Source organism: Tubulanus polymorphus, chromosome 1, assembly GCF_964204645.1.
Source record: "Tubulanus polymorphus chromosome 1, tnTubPoly1.2, whole genome shotgun sequence".
In the NCBI taxonomy this organism is placed as follows: Eukaryota; Metazoa; Nemertea; class Palaeonemertea; order Tubulaniformes; family Tubulanidae; genus Tubulanus; species Tubulanus polymorphus.
The window spans coordinates 21,699,437-21,721,436 of record NC_134025.1 but is presented as its reverse complement, the minus strand read 5'-3'; the positions used below and the strand labels follow the sequence as shown (position 1 = coordinate 21,721,436).

Genomic DNA, 22,000 nt, shown 5'->3' with positions numbered 1-22,000 from the left:
GTCTCCCGCCGGAGTGTAGCTGATTGGTTAGATATATAGACTGGTGGGCGCTGAGCGCGAACCTGTCCGTCCAAGAAATCTCGGGCAATGTATAGCGAAGGGTTCGCGGCCAGGGTTTGTGTTGGCGTAACCCTGGCCAGCGAGGACGGGCAATTTCCGACACCAGAACTCCAATGCACGTTTTCCAAATACTTGCAATCTACAATCTAAAGCAATATTCTCTCAAACGACGCTGACTCTTTATCAAAACACTTATCAAATAGATCTTTATTAAATAAGATATTTCATTACATTAGATTTTCTGAATGGAGTGATTACTTATTTAGCTAGTTGAGTAGATTAACTTCGGTGCGCGTTCGGCTTTATCACCATGTCTGGCGTTGTGCGCGCGCGGCATATTTTCCTTTCCGTAAAATAATTAGTTTTAGTTTTTATCATAGTCGCCGTGCATCGCCTCTGTACTCCTCGATATAACGCAACCAATTTCCATTAGCATCGTGATCGTTGCTACCAGGTAACCAAGCAATTTGCCGTCGTGCAACGAACTATACAAGAAAAAACCAACATGTTTTAAACCACCAACGACATCGCATTGGCGAAGCTGTACACGAGGAACGAGGGCTAAGCCGTTTATCGTGCAATTTCACTCGAGTGCTTAAAATGCATTGCGACGGGTTCTACTCTCCAGAACTAATTAGATTACCGGGTAATAAGTGTAAATACTTGAACGCATATAATGTGCGTGGTCGCCCCGCTCATTTGCATAGAGGCGCTTTAAAGGCTAATACATTTGCCGACATGTTTTCGTAATCGAGTTAGGATTCTATTAAAAAGTCAATCTCCAGTTCCTTTTGACGTGTGCTATTGCAAGCGGCACACGAACAAAACAAGTGCAAGACTAGAGAAAATTACCTTTCGATTGAAGACGACGTGGTTTTTGTGTCCGTGTCGCGCGGCGGCATCTTTTTACCGTTGATGACGATGATTCACGAGATCGCGTTGTTGGATGATAGCGACATTCTATACCGTTATTAGACCATATATCGGAAGAAATTGATGCTTCATACTGTGAGTGTGTGTGCGTCTGATTTCATAATTTCCGGACGACGAAATCTGACAGGGATAAGAAGATAAAATCCCACTATTTACAGATTAAAAGAATTTAAAAACCAGAATTTATTTATTCAATCTAAAATATATAAAAGACACGACGTTTCGATCTCACCCTAGAGATCATCGTCAGGTGTGAATAAATAAATTCTGGTTTTTAAATTATTTTAATCTGTAAATAGTGGGATTTTATCTTATTATCCGTTCACCACGGTTGAGTGTGGTTTATCGTTCTATTTTGACAGGGATGGCGAACATAGGATGGAACATAGGCCACTCTATTGATCCCAATGGGGATGCGTTCAAATGGTGCGTTCAAGCGGAATTTAAACGTTGAAAATATTGCCAGAAAAAACAGGAAATCTTTTAAAGGACGGTTACGATTCATATTTCTATTGTGCGAAAGGAACCCGGTACCAATTCTATCAACCCTACGTATATCAACTTCTCGTATCGACTTTCAGATTTGAAGTTAGAAAACCTTTTTGTAGAGATGTGAATCGAAAATTATCTTAGCCTTGAAAAATGATACCTTGTTTCTCCTAATCGGCCGGGTCATTTCGTAAACCACTATAAAATTCGCAATCAGTTCATTTCTATAGCTACCGGGTATGTTATGGTTAGCTAGATCATGATTGAAAAAAAAGTAGTGTACAGGGTAGATAAAGGCGGCCAATCGGGCAACTTATAAGCTCAGCAGAAGAAAGGAGAAACAAGGTATCCATTTGTAGACTAATAACTGGTTAATTCATCAATTCATTTCCATATACATAGAAGCACATCAGTAACTCATCGCACTCCAACAAATTTAGTCGATATTCACTTATATAACTCTACAATGAAAAATCTACTCGTGACTGGAAAATTGGGCCCTGGAAAATCTTTGATCGATTTGAAGTTTTTGGTTTAACGCTCGGTCTAACGGCCACGGAGAGTGCAGTATAATTAGGCGATTCAACGTGAGCAGTCCGTTAGGGATGGTTCCCCTCACAGATAACACTTAAGCGAACAAAAGAGTTTGATTTTCAGTCACGCTATAAGTATAAACACTTTCGGTATCGGGTCCTCTCTGCTCTCTCTTTAAATCGTCGTCATGGATGTCACATAGCGGCAGAACAATAACTGATAATTACATTGCTCGATGAACTGCAACATGCTAGTGGAGGCAGGCGCGTAGTACAATAGTACGTAATCTAGTTACCCTTCATCGTCGAGGACCTCTCGATTTATCCCAACCGACTCAATCTCTGCCAATTAAATCGCCATTGAGGACGACTTAAAATGCCTTGTATACTCGACATGAAACTCCGGCATAAAACTACGCTAAGAGATCATTAGCCCGTATCAAGATCTTCCGAACAGCCGAGCGGTAAAATAAAGACGGATGATCTTCGCATCCGTCTGCCGCTTTGAGAACTAACTTCAAGCCACAAGGCGCGCTCGGTAGAATACGATTGAGTGTATCTCTCATTTAGAAATAAAGTCATTATTTTACGGAAAGCTATCTTATAGCATCACATATCTTTTTATCGATAATTTGGATACATTGAAATAGTCCAAGTACAAACGGAATGTTGCCAGGATCAAATCAACTGTATAATGTTTGAGCAACGAAAATTCAATTCAATTATATCTTTATTGCACGGTGGACGACATTATTGACTTTCTACAATAAATAGGAGGAAAAGAAAACAAGGATTACGTGTCAAAAAGAAGAATATGAAATATATCAGAAGACGGAAGAAACAAATGAAAATTGATAGGTCAGATTTCATCTTCAAATTTTCGCTTGAGTGTTACGAATTTAACCAATCCTTTTACGGCACTTTTAGTCATCGGATGTTCGTTGTTTCGTTTCGTCGATCTCATCTTTCTTACACGATAATCAAAGCCTGATTCGCCACTGTAAATGAATGGGCGCAAAAATGTCGCGGGTTACATTCATTAAACCGCGCGTGAGTAATAAATACGTCTGAACTCCGAGATTTAACGACCGTCGCGCCGATTCTAAACGAAGCCGTCCTCGGACGGGGGGTCACGTCGCAGGCGGTGTAGGATTCTCGTAGTTCATTAGTTAAACCGTGTCGAAGAAAACAGTGCTTTATTCCGCACAGGTTCACCTGTAATGAGAGTATTCATCTCGGCGGCCAACTGCAGATATTTTGAATCATGGATATGATACGAAAGACGCATACAAATCGTTGTTTTGCGACGACAAATGAATCGACGCACAAATCTCGCCAGCGCCTCTAAACCGACGCCGTTCCCCGCAAAACTCCTCGGATATTTTCTTGTCAGCGAACAGTATTAGAGGAATAAGCTTAAGGACTGAAACTGAAATAAATCAAACTGAACTAATCTAACTAGACGACTAAATTGGCTTTTTCATAGAATTGTCATAAAGAATGAAAATGATAATAATTATCTTTATCTACATTGAAATTATAACACTCAGTTTTATAGATACATAATCAAATAGATATATAAATATGTCATAGAAGTTATAATATCAATGAAAGTGCCCGAGAAGCCAAATGCTTGTGAAGAGGGTCACCTCAACACAGTGCTACAATCACACAGTCACATACTCATCACTTATCCGAAAGAGAAATCAGTTATGTAATAAATGGCGAATAATTATCAAAATATTGATTAGACCACGGCATCTATCATTAGGTAGATTGAACTTATTTGCGATCTTATGATTTACAAGACTGTAGTCACAAAAACATTTGAGATTCAAAATTCTTCAACTGGCGGTAGAGTGGTTTTTCGGTTCCAATACACGTCATTTGAAAGAATAGCCGCTAATAGGTTGGTTTTAGAGAGACATAAAGACAACGTGAAATTGATATGCACATGAATGAGAAAGGCTTGAATTTTTGAATAGACTATAATCGAACAGAAACTGATTTGTCCATTCGCGTAATAGCCTTCAGGAGATTAACGACTAATCCGTGACGCTTTGAGATTAAGAGAGGCGTTTAATTCCTTAACCCAAGTGGTATGTGAACGTTCCTTAGTCCAGGTAGTATGTTAACGATCCTCAGTTTCTAGTAGGCTTATACAGACCGGGTCAGCGTCGGAGTCACGCACCGTGGAGCCGTCACCACGCAACTCGCAGTACTGTTTACAATAAGTTCGTTCACTGAACCACCGTAAAATACATTTATCATTTAAAACTTCTCGAATACTTGGGGTAAGAACAAGAATACAATCGTCAGGGGAATAGGAGTGAAATATACAGGTAAGCATGCAATGTTAGATGGGTTTTACGCTTCAATACTTCTTAATCTATTTCATTGAAAGATATTGAAATTCTGTTATAATGATAATAGGGGTGGACTGTCCAACATGATAATGAAATCAGAAATTTCATATTTTTTTCGAAACTTAAAACAAGTAGGTTACCTGTCTATAAAATAAGCCCAGTATTACATTATTTGTGTGTATATCTGGTGATATCACACGGAAAACAATTTTTCTAGATGTTGTTTCAAGACTATAGGCAATTAATCGCACATAAATAACGCATCGGCATTACGACAACTCTTATAGAGATTAGATCTGCCTATACCATATTGAACGCGAGAAAAAGTAGTCCATACAAAGATCTATTATTTACTAATGTCTCTTTCCAAACATTCAATATTGGCCTATTTCCCAGCTACGTTCATTACTCAATACTCGAATGAAAAACTGTGCGAATTTTTATAACAGTTTTCCTTCGAGGTACAAATGGATATTGATGATACCCTTATTTGTGAATTGTTTATTAGATTTATTTCAAATATTCATAAACAGAATTCAACGCCAGATTACTTTAGATTCAAAATACAATCAACTAGCGTTTGTATACGTTATATAACAAAATCTTATAGCATAAAATACAGGTTTAAGTTTTACACTTTTTAAAAACGAAATGAAAGAATGGCGATTTAACAATTATCATAAGTACGGTAAAAGCTGGATTATTGGAGCTTTTCACAGAGAAGCTCACGCATAAGCTGTAAGAGGAACTGTTGTGAAGTTTCAGTAATTCATTACTCGCCCGGCTAAGCAATAAACTACTGGCAAATAAGGACATTATATTGGCGGGAAATATTTGTCAAACGAGTGAATCCGAGTAGAAATAATACGTGATTATATACTCACACAGTGTGGACCTGAGGTAATTGAGTAATTTCTTATATCATGTATATTAGGAACTTTTTTGTCGGAACTTAAATCTATTGAGCAAAACGCATAGGTAAGATAACATCCTCATACATTTAGTTTATTTCAGCATACATAGTAACCATAACTTTGATAAGAATTTTGCCGGAAATATATATGTACGTACCCGAAATCTAAGTGTAGATGTAAACAAATTCATTCTATTTTTCAGAGGCAATGCTCAACATAGATTGAAAAACCACGTATATAACGTTTAGCATATTTCGACATTCGGTTTGGTGATCATGGAATCGGCAGCTGGCATGTCCAGAATGGATTTGTTGAAGGGTAACGTCGAGTTGGAGGACCTACCGTTGACCGAAAGCAGGGTCGTACGTGTATTTCTCAGCTCCAGTTCATCAGGTAAATATTATTCTACAAATATTTAACGATAGGTTTTCGAAGCCCTATTTGGATTTAAAGTCCGCACAACAGAACTGCAACCCAGTGATAGACTAGGTGTACTTAAGCCACACTTGGATAACATTATCGAAATCTTTTTTCAAATGTTCACACATTCTTATGGATCACCTAATATAGTATACAGATAAAAAGTCTTGGTTAAAACACCTACTATTCAGTAGCTCCACATCGGAGTGGGGGTATTTCTTTCGATTCCATAAATGAATACTTTTGCATAAACCTGGAGCCAGTTGCTCAAAAGTTGGTTAGAGTTAACCTGTGGTTTGTAAGACATAATGACAATTATTAGTTCATTATGAATCTGGTATTTATCCACCGGTTATCTTTAACAAACTTTTGGCCACTGGTTAACCAACCAACATTTGAGCAACTGGTCCCAGACGTTTCAACTGGTGACAATGGATATTGACGTACAAAGCACGCACTGATAATATATCATCATTCTGTTGATTTCACAGCTATGTTGTTTTTTCATCCAAATCTTATTTGATGATCTTATTCTAAATCTATTTAAAGAATTAGATATGAAATCAGAGCGAACAGCCATTATGGAACGAGTGCGACCCAGACTACGCAAAATATGCCGCGATAAATACGGAATAGATTTTCAGGTATCATCAACACCGATTCACTAAAAATCATCGAATTTAGATTCTATCTTTTCTTTAAAAAAAGCAAAAGTTAGAAAATAAATCATTCTAATTGCCTTTTGTTACACGGTTCAGGAACCGGCTTAATGGATGAGCGTGGCTAGTTCTTCCTGGGCCAACCTTCTGCTTTTCCGTGAAATAAATATTGAATTGAATTGAACTGATTCCGACTCTGGAGTCACTCTCAATCGATCACTTAACTCTAGAGTCAACAATGAAACACTGGATTCTGGATTAAGTATTTGCGTGTTACCGTGGGACCGGGATGGGGGAAATCTCATTGAGTTTATCCTTGAAAATGTTCGATTCTAGATGATAGATCTTAAGTGGAATATGCCTGAAAGTCTGGTCGGTGAAATCAACCTCGCAGAACTTGCGGAACATGAAATAAAGAAATGTCAAGAATACTCAATAGGTCCGAATTTCGTGGTACGTAACTCTCTGATCATTGGGATTTTTCATTTTTTAGCCTTTTTGGAATTTCATGATTTTTTGCAACTCTTAAAAATCGAAAATGATAAAAAATCTTGTCGCAAAATACCCTTGTATTGATATGCGTGTCTGGCTTAGAATTCATTGTAATGCATAATAATGAATTCTAAGCCTCACAAAAATCAAAATACATCATTGTATACAACATCTTTACATGTCCTGGGGCCGATCTCATAGACTGATCTTATAGACTGGTATTAACTTTAAACCGGGGGCTAACTTACATCTTTTTCAATTGAGGTAGCCCCCGGGTTAAAGGTTATTCCAGTCTATAAAACCAGCCCCTAGAAATTCATGTTCTATATATGCTGACAATGAGCAAATGTATATATTGAATAATCTTTAGATTTTGCTCGGTCAAAAGTATGGGAAGGCGCATATTCCGGCTTCGGTCACATTCGATGTGTTCATCGCTTTAGAAGCCGCTTTGAAAGACGACACGGGGGCCGTAGATTTGCTGGAACATTGTTACTTCCTCGACGAAAACAGAACGCCGCCGCAGTACATCTTACGATCAAGAAAACAGATTATAGAGGTCAGAATTACTGCCAGATCGATAACTTACATTTTTGATCGGCAGATGTAAGTTCCAGGAACTAACCGAAAAATATCTTAAGTTATTGGATGAAATTCTTAATAGATTTACATTGTGTATATGCGAGTTTACATCAAAGAAAATGTGACCAATTTTAATCCTCGTTATCAAAATACATGTAGTTAGCAAGATTCTTAAAGCGAAACAGGCCATGCTTTCTCGATGCTAAATCCTAAATTCAAACGGGGAAACTGATCAGATCTATATATATTTTAGTGACATCATGTACGAATTGCCGTTAGTCCATGTTTGTGTGTGGAGATGTAATATCAGAATATTCGGTGACTTATGTATTTTAGAGCATGTCATTTGTGACGCAAGGATATACGGATTGGAATTCCATAAGCAAATATCTAACGCTGAGGTTGAAGGAGGCTGCGAGTATGTGCTTAACAAACTGCAAACTCACTGAACAGGAATGTCGTCCGTTCATTCAATCTGGTAAGTTGTCGTCGGATTCGTGCGGCCGTTAAACGAAAGATGGCGAATACCGTCGTCTGGCATTGGTCATTCCGAAACTTGGTCATTCAAAATATTTCGAATACGATTGAAGTAAGAAAATCTTCCGTTTCAGATTTCGAGACGCAGATAAAACTAGGTCTGCTGAACCAGACTCCGAAACCTGACGGTTGCGGGAACTTCATCGTACACCGAACAATTTCCGACATAGCCGAACATTTGACGGAATCATCTTCGTCGGACTTTATTGATCTACTCGAAAACTCGAACGTCGATGTTGATAGCGGAAAGAAAATGGCCGCTATCGGAAACACCCTGAAAACTAAATTTGCCGATGATATCATTCCGTATTCGATCTCGTGGTCTATGTGCGGGGCTAACGTCGACCCGAACGCTGATATTCTAGTGCGAAAGAAATCGATTCTACCGGAACACCTGGTGGCGCACGTGAAGTTGGATAGGATCGACAAAGAGGTAGATGTCGATGTATACAACCATAAAGAGTATATAAACGAGCTATGCAATAAGTTCGAAGAACAGATGCTGAAACGTATTCATAAGTCTCTACTGTTTTATCAACCCAGGACAGACGAATTAGAGAATGAAATTGTACGACATTTGAGGACAGGTTTACTTAATTTTGACCAAGTGCACGCCACGCGGACTAACGCCTTTCAAAAACTCGTCGAATACCTCGAGTCCAGCGAAAGAAAGCCTCTGCTTATGGTCGGTGAAAGCGGTTCGGGAAAATCGACACTACTGGCAAAAGCCTTCAAAGCTGCGCAGTTATGCGGATCCCATTCGATGGTGGTTTACAGAAAATTTGGCCTGACGGAGACAGCGCTCCATATCCAATGCGCTCTTATCAGTATTTGCCAACAATTGAACGATACAATTGGAAGAAAGTGGAAGCCGCCATTGGACTATTACACATTAGTTACGGAATTCCACGAGGTGCTTATGGAAATGGCTTCACATGTATCGCCTCTGGTTTTACTGCTGGACGACGTCGAACAATTGACGAACGACCATAATCCCGCAGCTTACAAATGGTTACCAGACATCTTACCGGAAAATATCAAAGTTATAGTATCCGTCAAATCTTCATGCGCCGATATGGTCACTGCTGCTGAGGCAAGATGGGGAACGAATAAGCTGGTTCTAGAACGTTTCCAAACTAAAGAAGCCACATTCGCTATGCTAGAGTGGATGGCATCGTCTAAAGTTAAATTGTCCGACGGGCAACATAATTACGCCAGATCAGCCGTCCAGAATCCAACCGGTATTACCAATCTATTTCTCAAGTTGCTTTTCGATGAAATACGCCAATATCGTTCGTACGACCACGCCGACCTTGCGAATAACGTTTTCAGCGTTCGTTCGTTCGTTGAACGGCAACTTAGTCGACTCGAGAAGACGTACGGTCACGTGTTCGTGAAGCACGCTACGGCGTTTATCGTCTCAGCCAAACAAGGAGTTTCGGAATACGAACTCGAAGGGGTCTTGAATATGGATGGACGTCTTATCGAGTATCTGCTTGAACACCGGGTTATAGACAGCAAGGAAATCCCGCACGCTATGATATTCGGTCTGCTGAAAGGATTCCGAGATCTACTGAAAATATATGATATATCTGGTAAAAGGCTTTTGAGGTTCGGGCATAGACTTATAGCTGAATGCTGCAAGAATATCTACTTCGATGATAGCGAGTTTAAGATTTACATTCACTCTTTGATGGCCGACTATTTTATCGGTTACGCTTCATCGCAAACGAAGATGGCCATCGCTCAATTCCGTTACGGGTGTCCACCGTCACAACCTTACGAACGTACGGTCACAGATCCGCTGGAGAACAATCTGCACATTTTCAACACTCGCAAAGTTGTCGAGCTACCACATCATTTGGAAATGAGCAAACGACACGACGATCTGTGTTCTTACGTGATTTATAATTACGAATACGTGCGAGCTAGACTGTACACTGCAAATGCCCAAGCACTTCTTCTCGAATACAACACGTACACCAAACATCCCGTACTAGGGGATAACACCGACATAACATTGTTATCGACAACTTTGAGACATATCGCCAAATCCATTCGGAAATGTCCGGAATCACTAAACGTCGAATTATCCGGTCGACTGTCAGACATGATCGCTTCGTCACCGCACATATCCATGCTTATAACCCAGAGCGACATGATCGGCGGTCGACATTGTCCGTTGATACCGACATTTCCAGTTTTTGGTGCGATGCAGCCTGGTGTCTTGACATCGATCAACTACGCTCCAAATATGGGCCCTTACGATACCGAGAGAGGCCTAGTCGTATGCACGAAAGACCTGAGCCGGGTGATCACCAAAGAAACGTGCTTGAATCAAATTTCGTTTTGGGAAACGTCCGTCGGCGAAAAACAACGAATCATCGAATTGGTGAACGGTACCGACCAGAAGACCTACCAAGAAGTCAAGCTTTGCCCGCATGACAATTACATTGTATGTACGTTTCACGACCCCACATTTGGATTCGAAGTGTTTGATTTATTCTCCGGAAAACTGATTGTCAACTACCAAGACGAGGACGACCTTGGTTTACACGAGATTTGTTATATAACGACGAATTTTCTCGCGGTCGTGAGCGAGTTTTCAGTAAGCAGGTTTTTCAAACTGGCTACTGGCGAAATTCTAGCGAAAGCAAAAGGCATTAACCTACCGCACGCTATTACGCCCGACGAAAAATACCTGATCGGTCTGAAATATGGCAAATTGACCGTTTACAGCGTCGAGACTAACATGAAAATGGGCGTTATTCGAGAAGCCGATGCCGCTGCGAAAGTACTGATTAATGATAGTAGTCGCCGTTCAATTGTCGGTTTGCACACGGGTGAGATACATGTCTACAATACAGGCATCATCTCGCCGGGACTACCCCTTACCCCGATAGCGACCTTTCCGCCAACGGATATCGGCGACGACCATGTTTACTTGTTGAAATTGCTCAAGGATCGCTTAATGAAAGTCACCGAAATGGTGTTGTCGCCCGACAATCTCTACGTACTTGCCGACTACGATACTGCTCGTGGTAAGAAAGCATTTATCTGGGATATCAAAGCTGTAGAACTTTTGAGCGAGCTCGGTTCTCCATCCGAGGGTGCTGTTGCGGTATTCACGCGCGATTCCGCTCTTGTCATGCGCTATGATCCAAATGATATGGACTGCGGTCAGTTCTTCGTATACAGGGTCGCGACTGGTAACTTGTTACTCGTTTGTGACACCAAACAGCAGATTTACAACATTACAGCTTCTTCGGTATCAAATCTGGTCACTGTTGCGACGCAAAATAAGGTTTACGTTCTGGACATACAAACGTTGCGTTCGAAACACCGATCCAGGGGTACGAATAGGATCGTTCTCGAGGGACAGAAATGTCCCACCGGTTTCAATAATCCTCGTTATCCGGAGGGGAGCAACGTTATTTACGGTAGCGGAAATGCAACTGGAAAGCTCGTCTATTTCGATATGGTAAAGAATAGATTCCGAAGCACGAAGTTAGATTGCGGACGCTTTAGCTCCCGACAAAAACCGACAACACGAGCGATGACGTCAGATGGCGAGAAGCTGTTGGTGATGTACGAAAAATGTGTTGCGGTCAAGGAAAGTGCAGATGGCGTAATCAATACTGGGGCTGATACTGATGTAAATCTGCAGCGTACTACTGATGGTTCCAAGCAGAATGAAGGTCCAGTTAATGAGAGCAACATTGCAGAAATCAACGAAAAAGTTACCAAAGATCCTAATAATAACTCAGACATTTTGGATGATAAGTTAAAAGAAACAACCGTTAGTGAAGAGGATCTTGATGCACCTGAACAGAAAACTATTGGGCCAATTATCCTAGAATGCGGTGACAGTATAACAGCGAGTGAAGTCGTGCCGAATGAAAATATCGAATCTAGTCATGAACTGGTGTTCGGTTTGACACCAACATCGAATATTGTCAAAATCGATTCCCCAATATTTAATTTCGTGGCAGGTATTTTTGATGATGCTTGGAGAGAAGGGCTTTTTGAGGCTCGCGAACTGGAAAAACTGAAAATTGTTCGCGCCGATGTTTGCTTCGAAGATAGCGGCGACAACGACGACGCATTGTCGAATATCATCGAAGAAGACCTAGTCGGAAATGTGGCTCCAAAAAGTCTTATTCTATCTAGATCGAATACTACGCTGGTTCCAGGTTTATCTAGCACTCCGAGAACACCGGCTGTTCCGCGCTATACCCGATCGGCTCCTCTAAAACCGGACAAAGATATATCGCCTATACTGCTTGATGACAGTCCCAGTACGATCCTGCGCGTATTTTCTTCCGAAACGGGGGCGCATCTTTACACCATCGATCTCAAAAATGAAAAAATTATTGGATACTCGTCGGACTACATATTCACTACGTGGGCTCGGGACAACATTCGCGCGTCAAAATTCTATGTATATAGCATGACAAACGGACGGCGAAATGCGACCTTACACGACGTGGTGAAACACGTCGAAATATTGCCGGATAAAAGAATGGCGGTATTAACCGGTCCATCTGGGGTTATCTTAAAAATCTACAGCGGGAAGAATTTTTCACACTTAAGCGCTGAATGCAATTTGAGAGAAAAACTCGGTTATTTAACGGCTATTTCAATCACTAGCTTTCCATTACGACCGTCCGTCTTTTTGTTGAAGTACACCCCCGAGACCTTCCCCAATCGTATGCGGTATTGCTTATTCGACTTCAAATCGTTCGCCCCGTACGTACCGATACTGAACGTAGCCGGCGGTTTCAAGGACACTTCGAAGAACGGACGCGTAGCGATCGACGCCAATCTTCGGGTGTATAACCTAGAGACGGGAGATGTATTGCAGCAAGTATCTACCGAAGTAGAAACATCTTTAGGCAGAGCCATGAATATTCAACCGAGGTTCACGGATGACAGTCGTTACGTGGTGTGGATCAATAGAACTGTCGGGACGTTGAACGCCGTTCTCAATAACAGCAACCGAAATATCCAAATCGCCAAATGTCCGTTGCACACGGTTTCGTTGAAGAAATCTTTGAGCAATAGAAGCCAGCTGTACTTAACCAACGCTGGGCGTACCGTCGTAATCATCGACGGCGAAAGCTTCTTGGTGTTTTCACTCGTAGACGAGACAGATCCGCTGCGACAGGTGTCGCTGTCCGATCCGATGTACGGCGATAGCGGCGTCCGCGGCCAAGTACTATTGGAACCTATCAACATGAGCATGAAAACTAGTTCGGAACATTTTGTGCGTCAAATGCATATTTCCATCGATGATCTCGTTTGAACTGTGAATCTATCAATTTACAACTAAGAAGTCAATATCCTCTCGTAAACAATTAATCCCTGCTAATTCTGTTACACTGTCGGCTATCTGAATCTTTGGTATGCTTCAGGTAAACGTGGGTTTATGAGGCATTAGTATGTCTAAGCTACGAGCAATCAAGAGATGATTGCTCGTAATACCCTAAGACAGCCGAATAACCTCTTATGAGGTGTATATATAACAGGAATCTAAAACTTTATACAAATGTAAATATATATGCATTATAATATATTTCTATTTCAACATTACTTCTGTTCATTCATTTTTTCATGGCAATTCCCGAATTCTGGAATAATTTGATTTTCGTTTTATTAGGTTCTTACGATACACATGGTAGCAGCTGGGCGTAGCAATTGGGGGGTAGCAGCTGATGCGTGAATCGTATCTAGATAATAGGAGGAACCAATGTGGCAGTTGAAGATATTGATTTTCGACACGAAAAAATTATATCTATTGCAAATCACATACGTACATACGTCTAATAAGAAATCGTTTTTACAGCCGAGTGACTTCAAGACTGAATATTTTATTACATATTAGCCACATTGGACCTTAAAATATTTTCCAGCCTAAAGATGTATTACGTAGGTGTCCAAAAATGTCCCTATTTCCATCAGGAAGCACATTGATAGTGATTCTGAAACTGACAAGAGAATATTTGCATAAATTCAAAGCACAGGCATGGGAGTTATTGTTTCTATAATCATTTCTTAACGGTCACAGTCTTGCAAGAGGATTTAACCCGTTCCTGTTCAAACCACGTGTTCGATGCAGGTCCCATGTTGCTTTTGGGACACCCTGTGTCTATCATTCTTAAATCGATTTGATTCTACATTGATTCAATTTTTGTTTAATTGATATCATGTACATTTCGATGAACGATACTATGAATTTTTCAAAAGGTGTTGAAGGCAAATTTTAAGCGTATCAAAGCTGTTTTATAGTGTTGATATTCCTGGAAATCTATTTTCACGATGTTATTTATGTGTCGCCTTGATATAGGTCACACAATTTATAATCATAGATATCTACAATTTCATGATATTTTATATCTCTTACTACATGAAATACTTAATCATGTAACATTCGTGTAAGGTTTAACTGCCTTGTTGTTCCTGATGGATGGAATCCAGTACCGCTGGTGTGAATCGAATGCTAGTTCCCCAGCCAACCTGCCGGTATAACACCCAACCGGTTACATGCGCTTTCTAGAAAACTAATGAGCATCTTTGATTTCAAGAAAACAATCGATAAGCTACGCTTTTTTAGAAAACCTTTCATTTTTAATGTTGCATAATGTATGGTTAGAAACCGTTTTGAAAATGAAACTTTTTGAAGATTTGATGATAAAATTTACTACATTTTCGAAAATTCATTTCAGCTAGGCCTACTGAGCTTGTTCAAATCAAATCCTTATACCAAATGATGATTAAGTTAGATTTGATAATTCCATATAATATACGATGTTACATGAATATATACACTAACATTGAAAGTATCAATGAGACAAGGGGGCAACAAATTGGTTGGTTCACACAGGACATATGTTACAACGCGACTTCTGCAGTCCACGTAGTTAGACTACGCGCAGATGTGACATATCTTCCACTGCGGATGGTTTCACCCTGACGGTCTAATTCACATTCCAATTATGAATTTACCAACTTATTTCAGTTTGCTTACCGTTTGTTTATTTTTGAGTGGCAACTCGATTTCTGCGCAAACGTTTACGGCAGTCGCTAAACTAAAACTAGGTTTCGGAAATGAGGGATATTTACTGAAGCAGAGTGTTAAGTTGTTTGAAAAAGTTACCGAATCAACAAAAGAAAATGATATCTTTAAAGGATTTCAAAGGCAAGTTATAATCTGTTTATCCAAAACGCAAATGATAGGCTCATGTTTCTCAGCCATCGATAAGAGTGTCGTTCAATTCTTTGATTAGATTTGTACTCGATGTAAAAGAACGCTGGAATAAGGAGAGACTTGATGCAAATTTTCTAAACCATCCCGTGAACATATTCCATCACCTAAAAAGGCTGGTAAATGGCTGGCAGCACTGGCTCGGTGAACTGGAGAAACTTGACTCCGATAAAGCAATAGAAAGTTAGTATTAGTTTCGATAGTCAACACGTCATAACTACACATAGATTTGCTATGGGTCTCTGTCTAAAGTGAAAACATCAACAGTTTGGGTATCAATTTCGTAATTTATTTGGGGTTCTGCCTGGCGTTGAGATGTCTCTTGACACTGGTGGATTGAATTTCATTCCAGTGCAACTAGATGACTAACGTCGGTGGTGTCAAAAAATAGATCCGTCGCTTCTCATTTTCATAGTGAATTCAAATTGAAATACCGTTCACGTAAAACATTATCGACACAGACGAAAATTTCTCTCTTATGGGATTTTTCTAGTGGTCTGGCGTCCCTTCAAAAAGATTTGTAATTCCCGAAATCCATTAGTGCAATTTCAGCAGCGTCGCTAGACATTTACCTCTGGCATCGACGAATAAACATACCAAAATTTCTTTTGCAATGCTTATCATATTTGCATCTAAATCTAACTCCAAACGCACACAAGATCACCGCCTGCTGAAATTCGTTGGAGGGAAATTAGTAACCATGTCGTGAACAATATTTCAGATTTTCTTGACGATTATCAAAACATGAAGAAAGAAAGCAAAGGTTGGCCACAAGGTGACGAGGATGTAAAAGGCGCTGCGTTAGCACTGATACGACTTCGTAACGTCTACTTCATAAGTTTCGACGAGTTGGCCCAAGGCCGACTGAACGGGACGGTTCATGACGCGCTAACGGCGGATGAATTTCGTGAAATCGGAATTGCCGCTTACTCGAAACACGATTACTTACTTTACGAAGCCGTCGATTGGCTGACATATTTCGTTGAACTAGTCCGACGAGGTGCTCAATCGTCGTACTCATTGGCAAGAGCTCTGAAACTGCTGGCATCCGTCTATAATCAGGTAAACAACTCGATACGATCTATGATGTGAGTGATAGGATATTCATTTAAGAATTCAAAACAATTTCTAAAAGACATTTTTGGGAGATCTCAGGAGGTGAGACGGTAGGTTGTTATCTGTAAGCCAAAGCTGATGCAATAAGCAAATCAGGAAAATAATAAGGATCATAATAATTTTGATCGACACGAACGAATCATTTTCTGGCCACGAGATGAGATGCTTAATTCCAACTGAAATCCCATTACGTATGGGGATATAGATACAAAAACACAGCATATGGAGAGTTTACTCGAATTTCAAGTATTTCATATCAATAGATGAACGTCATTTGTATATAAATGTACGTTATATTGATCGTGTTTGTCTGGCAATGGAAACCTAGTTCGTTACATGATAAAACCCATTTGATCCGAAATATGGGGGGAGGTCATCATCCTTCTGATTTATAGGACATTTGCATTTGAAATCATTCTAACGTACATAGGTTTACATAATACAGAGGCGTCCCCGGTCAAAATTCTGGGGTGGTTTGTTTATCAAAATATGATCTTTCAGCTAGAACTGTAACATCACAGCTATTTGAGTAAAACAATGGATTTTTAAAGAAGTGTTTTAATCCATACATCTACTACACGATTACTGATGATTGCAACCTCCACTTTGGAAAAAAAGCGTGACATCGTAATTTACCGATCAAAAGGTTTGCTACGTACGAACCCCGCGAACCGGCCCCACAATCCCCTGCGTACACCCCTGTTCCCCGTTTGGATAATGTCATACTCCGTATTGAACTGATCCAAATTAAGAAGTCTGCTTTAATGCATTAAATCATTATCATTAGTCGTAGTTTTTGCTTTTTGAATTATACAGCACGGTGACCTACAAAAGACAGTGCAACTGATTCGTGAAGCAAAAGAAATCGGCAAGTAACTTTCAGAAATCCGGAGAGCATCCCGATGTATCGGCTTTTTTCAAATTCAAATTCAAAATTGAATTTTCTTTTTAAGAACAAGAACATAATTACTGACAATAATGTTAACTTATTCCCAGACCCAACGAATGCGGCGATCAAAGGAGATATGAAGTATTATGAGAATAAGTTCCAAAGAGCGCCAGAAGAAGAACGCTCGAAACCCCTTCATAGATACATCGAACCTTACGCTGCTGAGTGGAGACCTAAATATGAGGCATTGTGCCGACATGACGTGCAAAGGGTAAATTTTATTTACCTCCATCATTTGTTTTTTCTTTAATTACGGTAGAATCCGCTTAATTCGGATCATTTGGGACCAACAAAGTTCATCCAGTTTACGGGAAATCCGGATTAATAAAGTCATTTTCTTGCATATTTATGAACAATAATGGGCTGCGAATATATTGTCCACATCAGACCAAAACCTGAATTAAGCCGATCCGGATTAAGCAGGTTTTGACTGTACTGATAAAACATCGAGAGCTCGAGTAATTTGTTGTACTTAAATCGTTTCCAGTCCAAGGAATACGTGGCCCGCTTGAAATGTTACCACAGGCGCACGAAAATCCCGTACAGGCCGGCCGATGTGGAGATAGTCAGCCTCGGACCAAAGATCGCCCTATTCCACAACGTCATTCACGAAACTGAAATGAATTACATAAAAAAGAAGGCGGTTAACATGGTAGGTATGGCAGATTAAATCATTTTGAAATCATTATCATCATAAACGGAATCGATGGTTATCATTCTTTAAGATTGGACAATTGGAAAATCTTCATCATTGCCTTAGTATATCTTAATTTTTCTTTTTTCTTATGAATCAGTTCACAAAAAATACGTATAGGAATACATTTTTACCTTCCCCATTGGCGTCTCTATTTTGTTATCATTAAAATTGATTCATCTAAACAGCCCTTAGAATTTTGAGTCCCGCGTGTTCTCAAAATGTAAATATATACATTTACTACATCTATCTTTATATTTGAAAGTCCTGTAATCCTGTAATTTCTTTAACGAATCGATTCTATTCAGTTTGATTTAGCGTATGAAATGATCACTATGGTCGACAGTGCTTCGGGTGCCGCCACAATCTGATTTGATTTTTATTTTCTCGTATCCAGTTGTTTCGGTCGAACACTGTGGCAGATGATGGTAAAGGCTATCAAGCTGTTGAAAGCAGGGTCAGTGAAACGTACGTATCAAGCCGATATACATGATATATACATGAGCATATATACATGAGCTTTGTCACGATATACCCTGGGCACATGAACCTATTAGTTTAATCACTTCTTGCTAAATCCTTGTCAAATATAGTTGCAAATTCTAAAAAATTTCGACCAACGTTTCACATGTATATTACCATCCATGGGGTTTGATTTGTACGGAGTAGGGCTCAAGGCGACCCGATAGAAGGGGGTTTGCGGTTTCGTCCAGCAGGAAAATCTTGCGACGAAAAGAAGCCTGTTCGAATCATCGAATTACCGCCTGTGATACTATTCAAGAAAATAGATATATGCGTCCCCTAACACAAATCAGGCGACTAAACTTCGCCTATCTATACTTCAAATCTAGAAATTTACTCAATGATGGCTTGATTTCACGTGGAAGATATTTCATACGGATTTCATGTACAGTTAAAGTCCGTTATATCGCCATCCTGTTTTCAATGCTACTGCTCTCTAAACGCCAACATATTTCATAAAACAAATTCGCTCAATCTAAATTAGATTCAATGAAAATATCATTCTTCATAATGCCAAATTCGTAATAACGCCATATTTTTCATCGGTTCGAACGTTATAACCACATTAACTATTAAACTATTAAAACGATGGGTTGACAGAGACACGGCTTTGACACGACTAGGAATGAACGGATCTTTCACGTTCTAGGGGTTGGATCGACGATACCGACCCGGTGGTGAAAACGTTGTCCACACGTGTATCGATAATGACTGGTCTAAACGTGGATATTCTGGAGAGGGCTAGCGGTGCCGAGTATTTACAGGTCAGTTACATCTTCGATAAGCCAAGAACTTTCATTTTCAATGCGTCTTTTACGATATTGTATTTGGAGACTTAAAAACTCTTTAGTTGGCGTCGTCACGCCTCACGTGACAGCTTAAACAAAGAGACTAGGTCGTGGTCACGCCTCAAGTGACGGTTCCTATTACCCCCGATAGATGGCAAAGTAGTCGAGCCTGGCTGCTGACACTGAGTCAGCATGCTCTATAGAGAGCTCACAAGCGATTGTATATACTCTACACACACAGGCAGTATGTACTGGTTGTCGTCGACTTTTTTGGTTGCGTGACCTCAACTTGACCTCAGGTTTTGGGGGGTCCTACCTTGCACCCGTAGGTCCACACTTTTTATAACTAACATTTTCTGGTAGAGATACCTATTAGCTTCATAACAGATATTGGTTTTAGGAGGGTCTCTACACTGGAAATGTATCGAACTTTACATAGAAATCATAAGACAATAAAGGCCAAAATTAATTCCCCACATTGAATGGATAATGAAGAAATATATCCCCAGCGAAAGATGAAGATATACGTAATCAGCCCTTTCGAGTTAACTCAAGCTTCCCTGAAAAATTTCATATTTCGAATTCATGTTTTTTTCTGCATTGCTTTCAACAGGTGTTGAACTACGGAGTAGGGGGCATGTACGAGCCACACTATGATTATTTCGTAAGTACACGAGGGATTTCATACGATGTTATGTTTAAGTCTAAAAGTATATTGAAATAGACCATCGTGATCCTTGATTTCCTAAATTTGAAAAATGTGATAAAAGCCCGCTTATGTAACGTCACCCGTCAATATGGCGATATAATAAGAATACGTGTACTACTGGCGTAGTGAGATACTTTTCAATCCAATGAAATAATATTTACCTAAATTCAGCATTTCATTCTCATTCTGTGTACTTGATAACTGGGCAGATTTATGCACAGATCTACGATGATAAAGTTTGATACATATCTGTAGTGAATCGTGAAATACTGGGCATTTTGAAATAAAATGATATTCATATATCACTACGGATACGTATGCTGTACTTTGCCGCGAAATTCAAGCTGGTTTCGTTATTTGTAGGATGAAATCGGAACTGGCAATCGATGGAACCTTCCTGCATTTCTGGAAACATCTGGAAACAGACTGGCTACGTGGATGTATTACGTTAGTACACGTCCTTCATTAAGCGACCGGAATAATGTCGAATATTCGATCTACTTTTCTGTTTCTCGGCTACAAACTGACTCTGTCAAACTGATTGTTTCACTTACACTAAAATCTACTTGTTTGTTGAACAATTCTGATTCATCTGGATCAGACGAATATCAATCGATGGTCTTAATCTACTGATTACTGAGTAGATATGACAACTGTGTCTAACTAAAACGCTTAAACGATTAACTACAAAAATCAGTGACATTTCGATACAGTATTTCTAAAAGCTTCCATTTAGAAAATGGCAAATACAGTAGACTCGATGTTAACGATGTTTAAAATTTCTGAATTATCTTCGTATAGATGAACGATGTATCTTTCGGTGGATCCACCGTATTCCCGTACGCCGACGCATCTGTACCTGTTGTGAAAGGTGCAGCTGTATTTTGGTTGAATCTGAAACGGAATGGATCCTACGATACTAGAACTCTGCACGCCGGGTGCCCAGTTCTGATCGGATCCAAATGGGGTAGGTCTCATAGAAAACAACTCCTCGCTCAGGTGCCTATACGTAATTGGCGAAATACCCGTCTTCCTAAATTCACCAGCATTAATTAACTATCATTCCAAAACATTATGGCGAAAAAAGATACATTGTTTCTCCTTATCGGCCGGGTCGTTCTGTAAACCACAATAAAATTTGTAATCAGTTCATTTCTATAGATGCCGGGTCTGTTATGGCTAGCTTGGGTTAGCTTGATTCTCGCGGTATTTAAATACAATACCCTTGTTCAATCCAAATTACCTATCCATTCACGAAAAATTCACGGTATATCACGCCGTGTCACATCTAGCTTATCTAGCTGGGAATCACGAATGAATATCATTAGAAACAGGACACCGCCTTCAATCTCTTATCAGAACGGTTTTTTTTACTGAACAATAACAGTATAGACAAGCAAGAAATGTTGTTGAAAGAACTGAGTCAGCCACCGTGCATGCTGGATGATTTATTCCTCTAACTATTCATCCGTTTTTGTGCATATCTTTCAGTTTCCAATAAGTGGGTGCACGAAGGACCTCAATTCAGAACCTGGCCGTGCAAACTGGACCAATACTCATGAACAGCTGAGTGAACGAATACGTAGATATTTTTGAGTCCTGTGTGGCGCTTTTCCGTTTGAAAAACAGCTCATCTCTTAACGATTATTACGTAAACGCAACCTTTGATTATTCAAATGTTATTCTCATACCACATGACTCAAATAAAATTATGAAATTACTAGTTTTGTAAGTGTATTAACTAAACTGCTGAAACAAGCTATTATAAACTTGCTATAAAAAACTAGGGTTTTGTTGTTACGTTGGTCTGGACAAAGGCTCATTGTCATTCGGACCGGAGATGTGCTGCGGAGAGCAGACTTTTAGATAGAATTATCGACAGGTGAATCACGATACACGACCAGGGTCCCTACAGATCAATCATTTCAGAATTCGAGGACATTTCAAGGAGACAATTTCAAATTTCGAGGAGC

The 22,000-nt window shown here is 39.8% G+C and overlaps 2 protein-coding genes across 2 annotated transcripts in view; one reads left to right on the top strand and one right to left on the bottom strand.

Moving 5' to 3' along the window:
• LOC141898129 (ubiquitin-ribosomal protein eS31 fusion protein) overlaps positions 1-22,000 on the bottom strand; it is a 147,561-nt gene that overhangs the window by 104,792 nt on the left and 20,769 nt on the right. The window lies entirely within an intron of this gene.
• On the top strand, positions 14,933-21,757 carry LOC141914746 (prolyl 4-hydroxylase subunit alpha-1-like). The gene is made up of 12 exons (XM_074806031.1): positions 14,933-15,183; positions 15,272-15,432; positions 15,971-16,311; positions 17,182-17,233; positions 17,362-17,525; positions 17,802-17,966; positions 18,406-18,476; positions 19,180-19,294; positions 19,932-19,982; positions 20,391-20,474; positions 20,829-20,994; positions 21,519-21,757. The coding sequence occupies exons 1-12, from the start codon at positions 14,981-14,983 to the stop codon at positions 21,587-21,589; spliced, it is 1,644 nt and encodes a 547-aa protein (XP_074662132.1). The 5' UTR covers positions 14,933-14,980; the 3' UTR covers positions 21,590-21,757.

What these genes read in the sequence shown, in the direction of transcription:
- LOC141914746 (XM_074806031.1), top strand. Translation starts at nt 14,981, where the DNA reads ATGAATTTACCAACTTATTTCAGTTTGCTTACCGTTTGTTTATTTTTG. An exon ending in AAAAGAAGGCGGTTAACATG is followed by an intron (nt 17,967 to 18,405) that starts GTAGGTATGGCA and finishes TCTCGTATCCAG; the next exon opens with TTGTTTCGGTCGAACACTGT. An exon ending in AGCCACACTATGATTATTTC is followed by an intron (nt 19,983 to 20,390) that starts GTAAGTACACGA and finishes CGTTATTTGTAG; the next exon opens with GATGAAATCGGAACTGGCAA.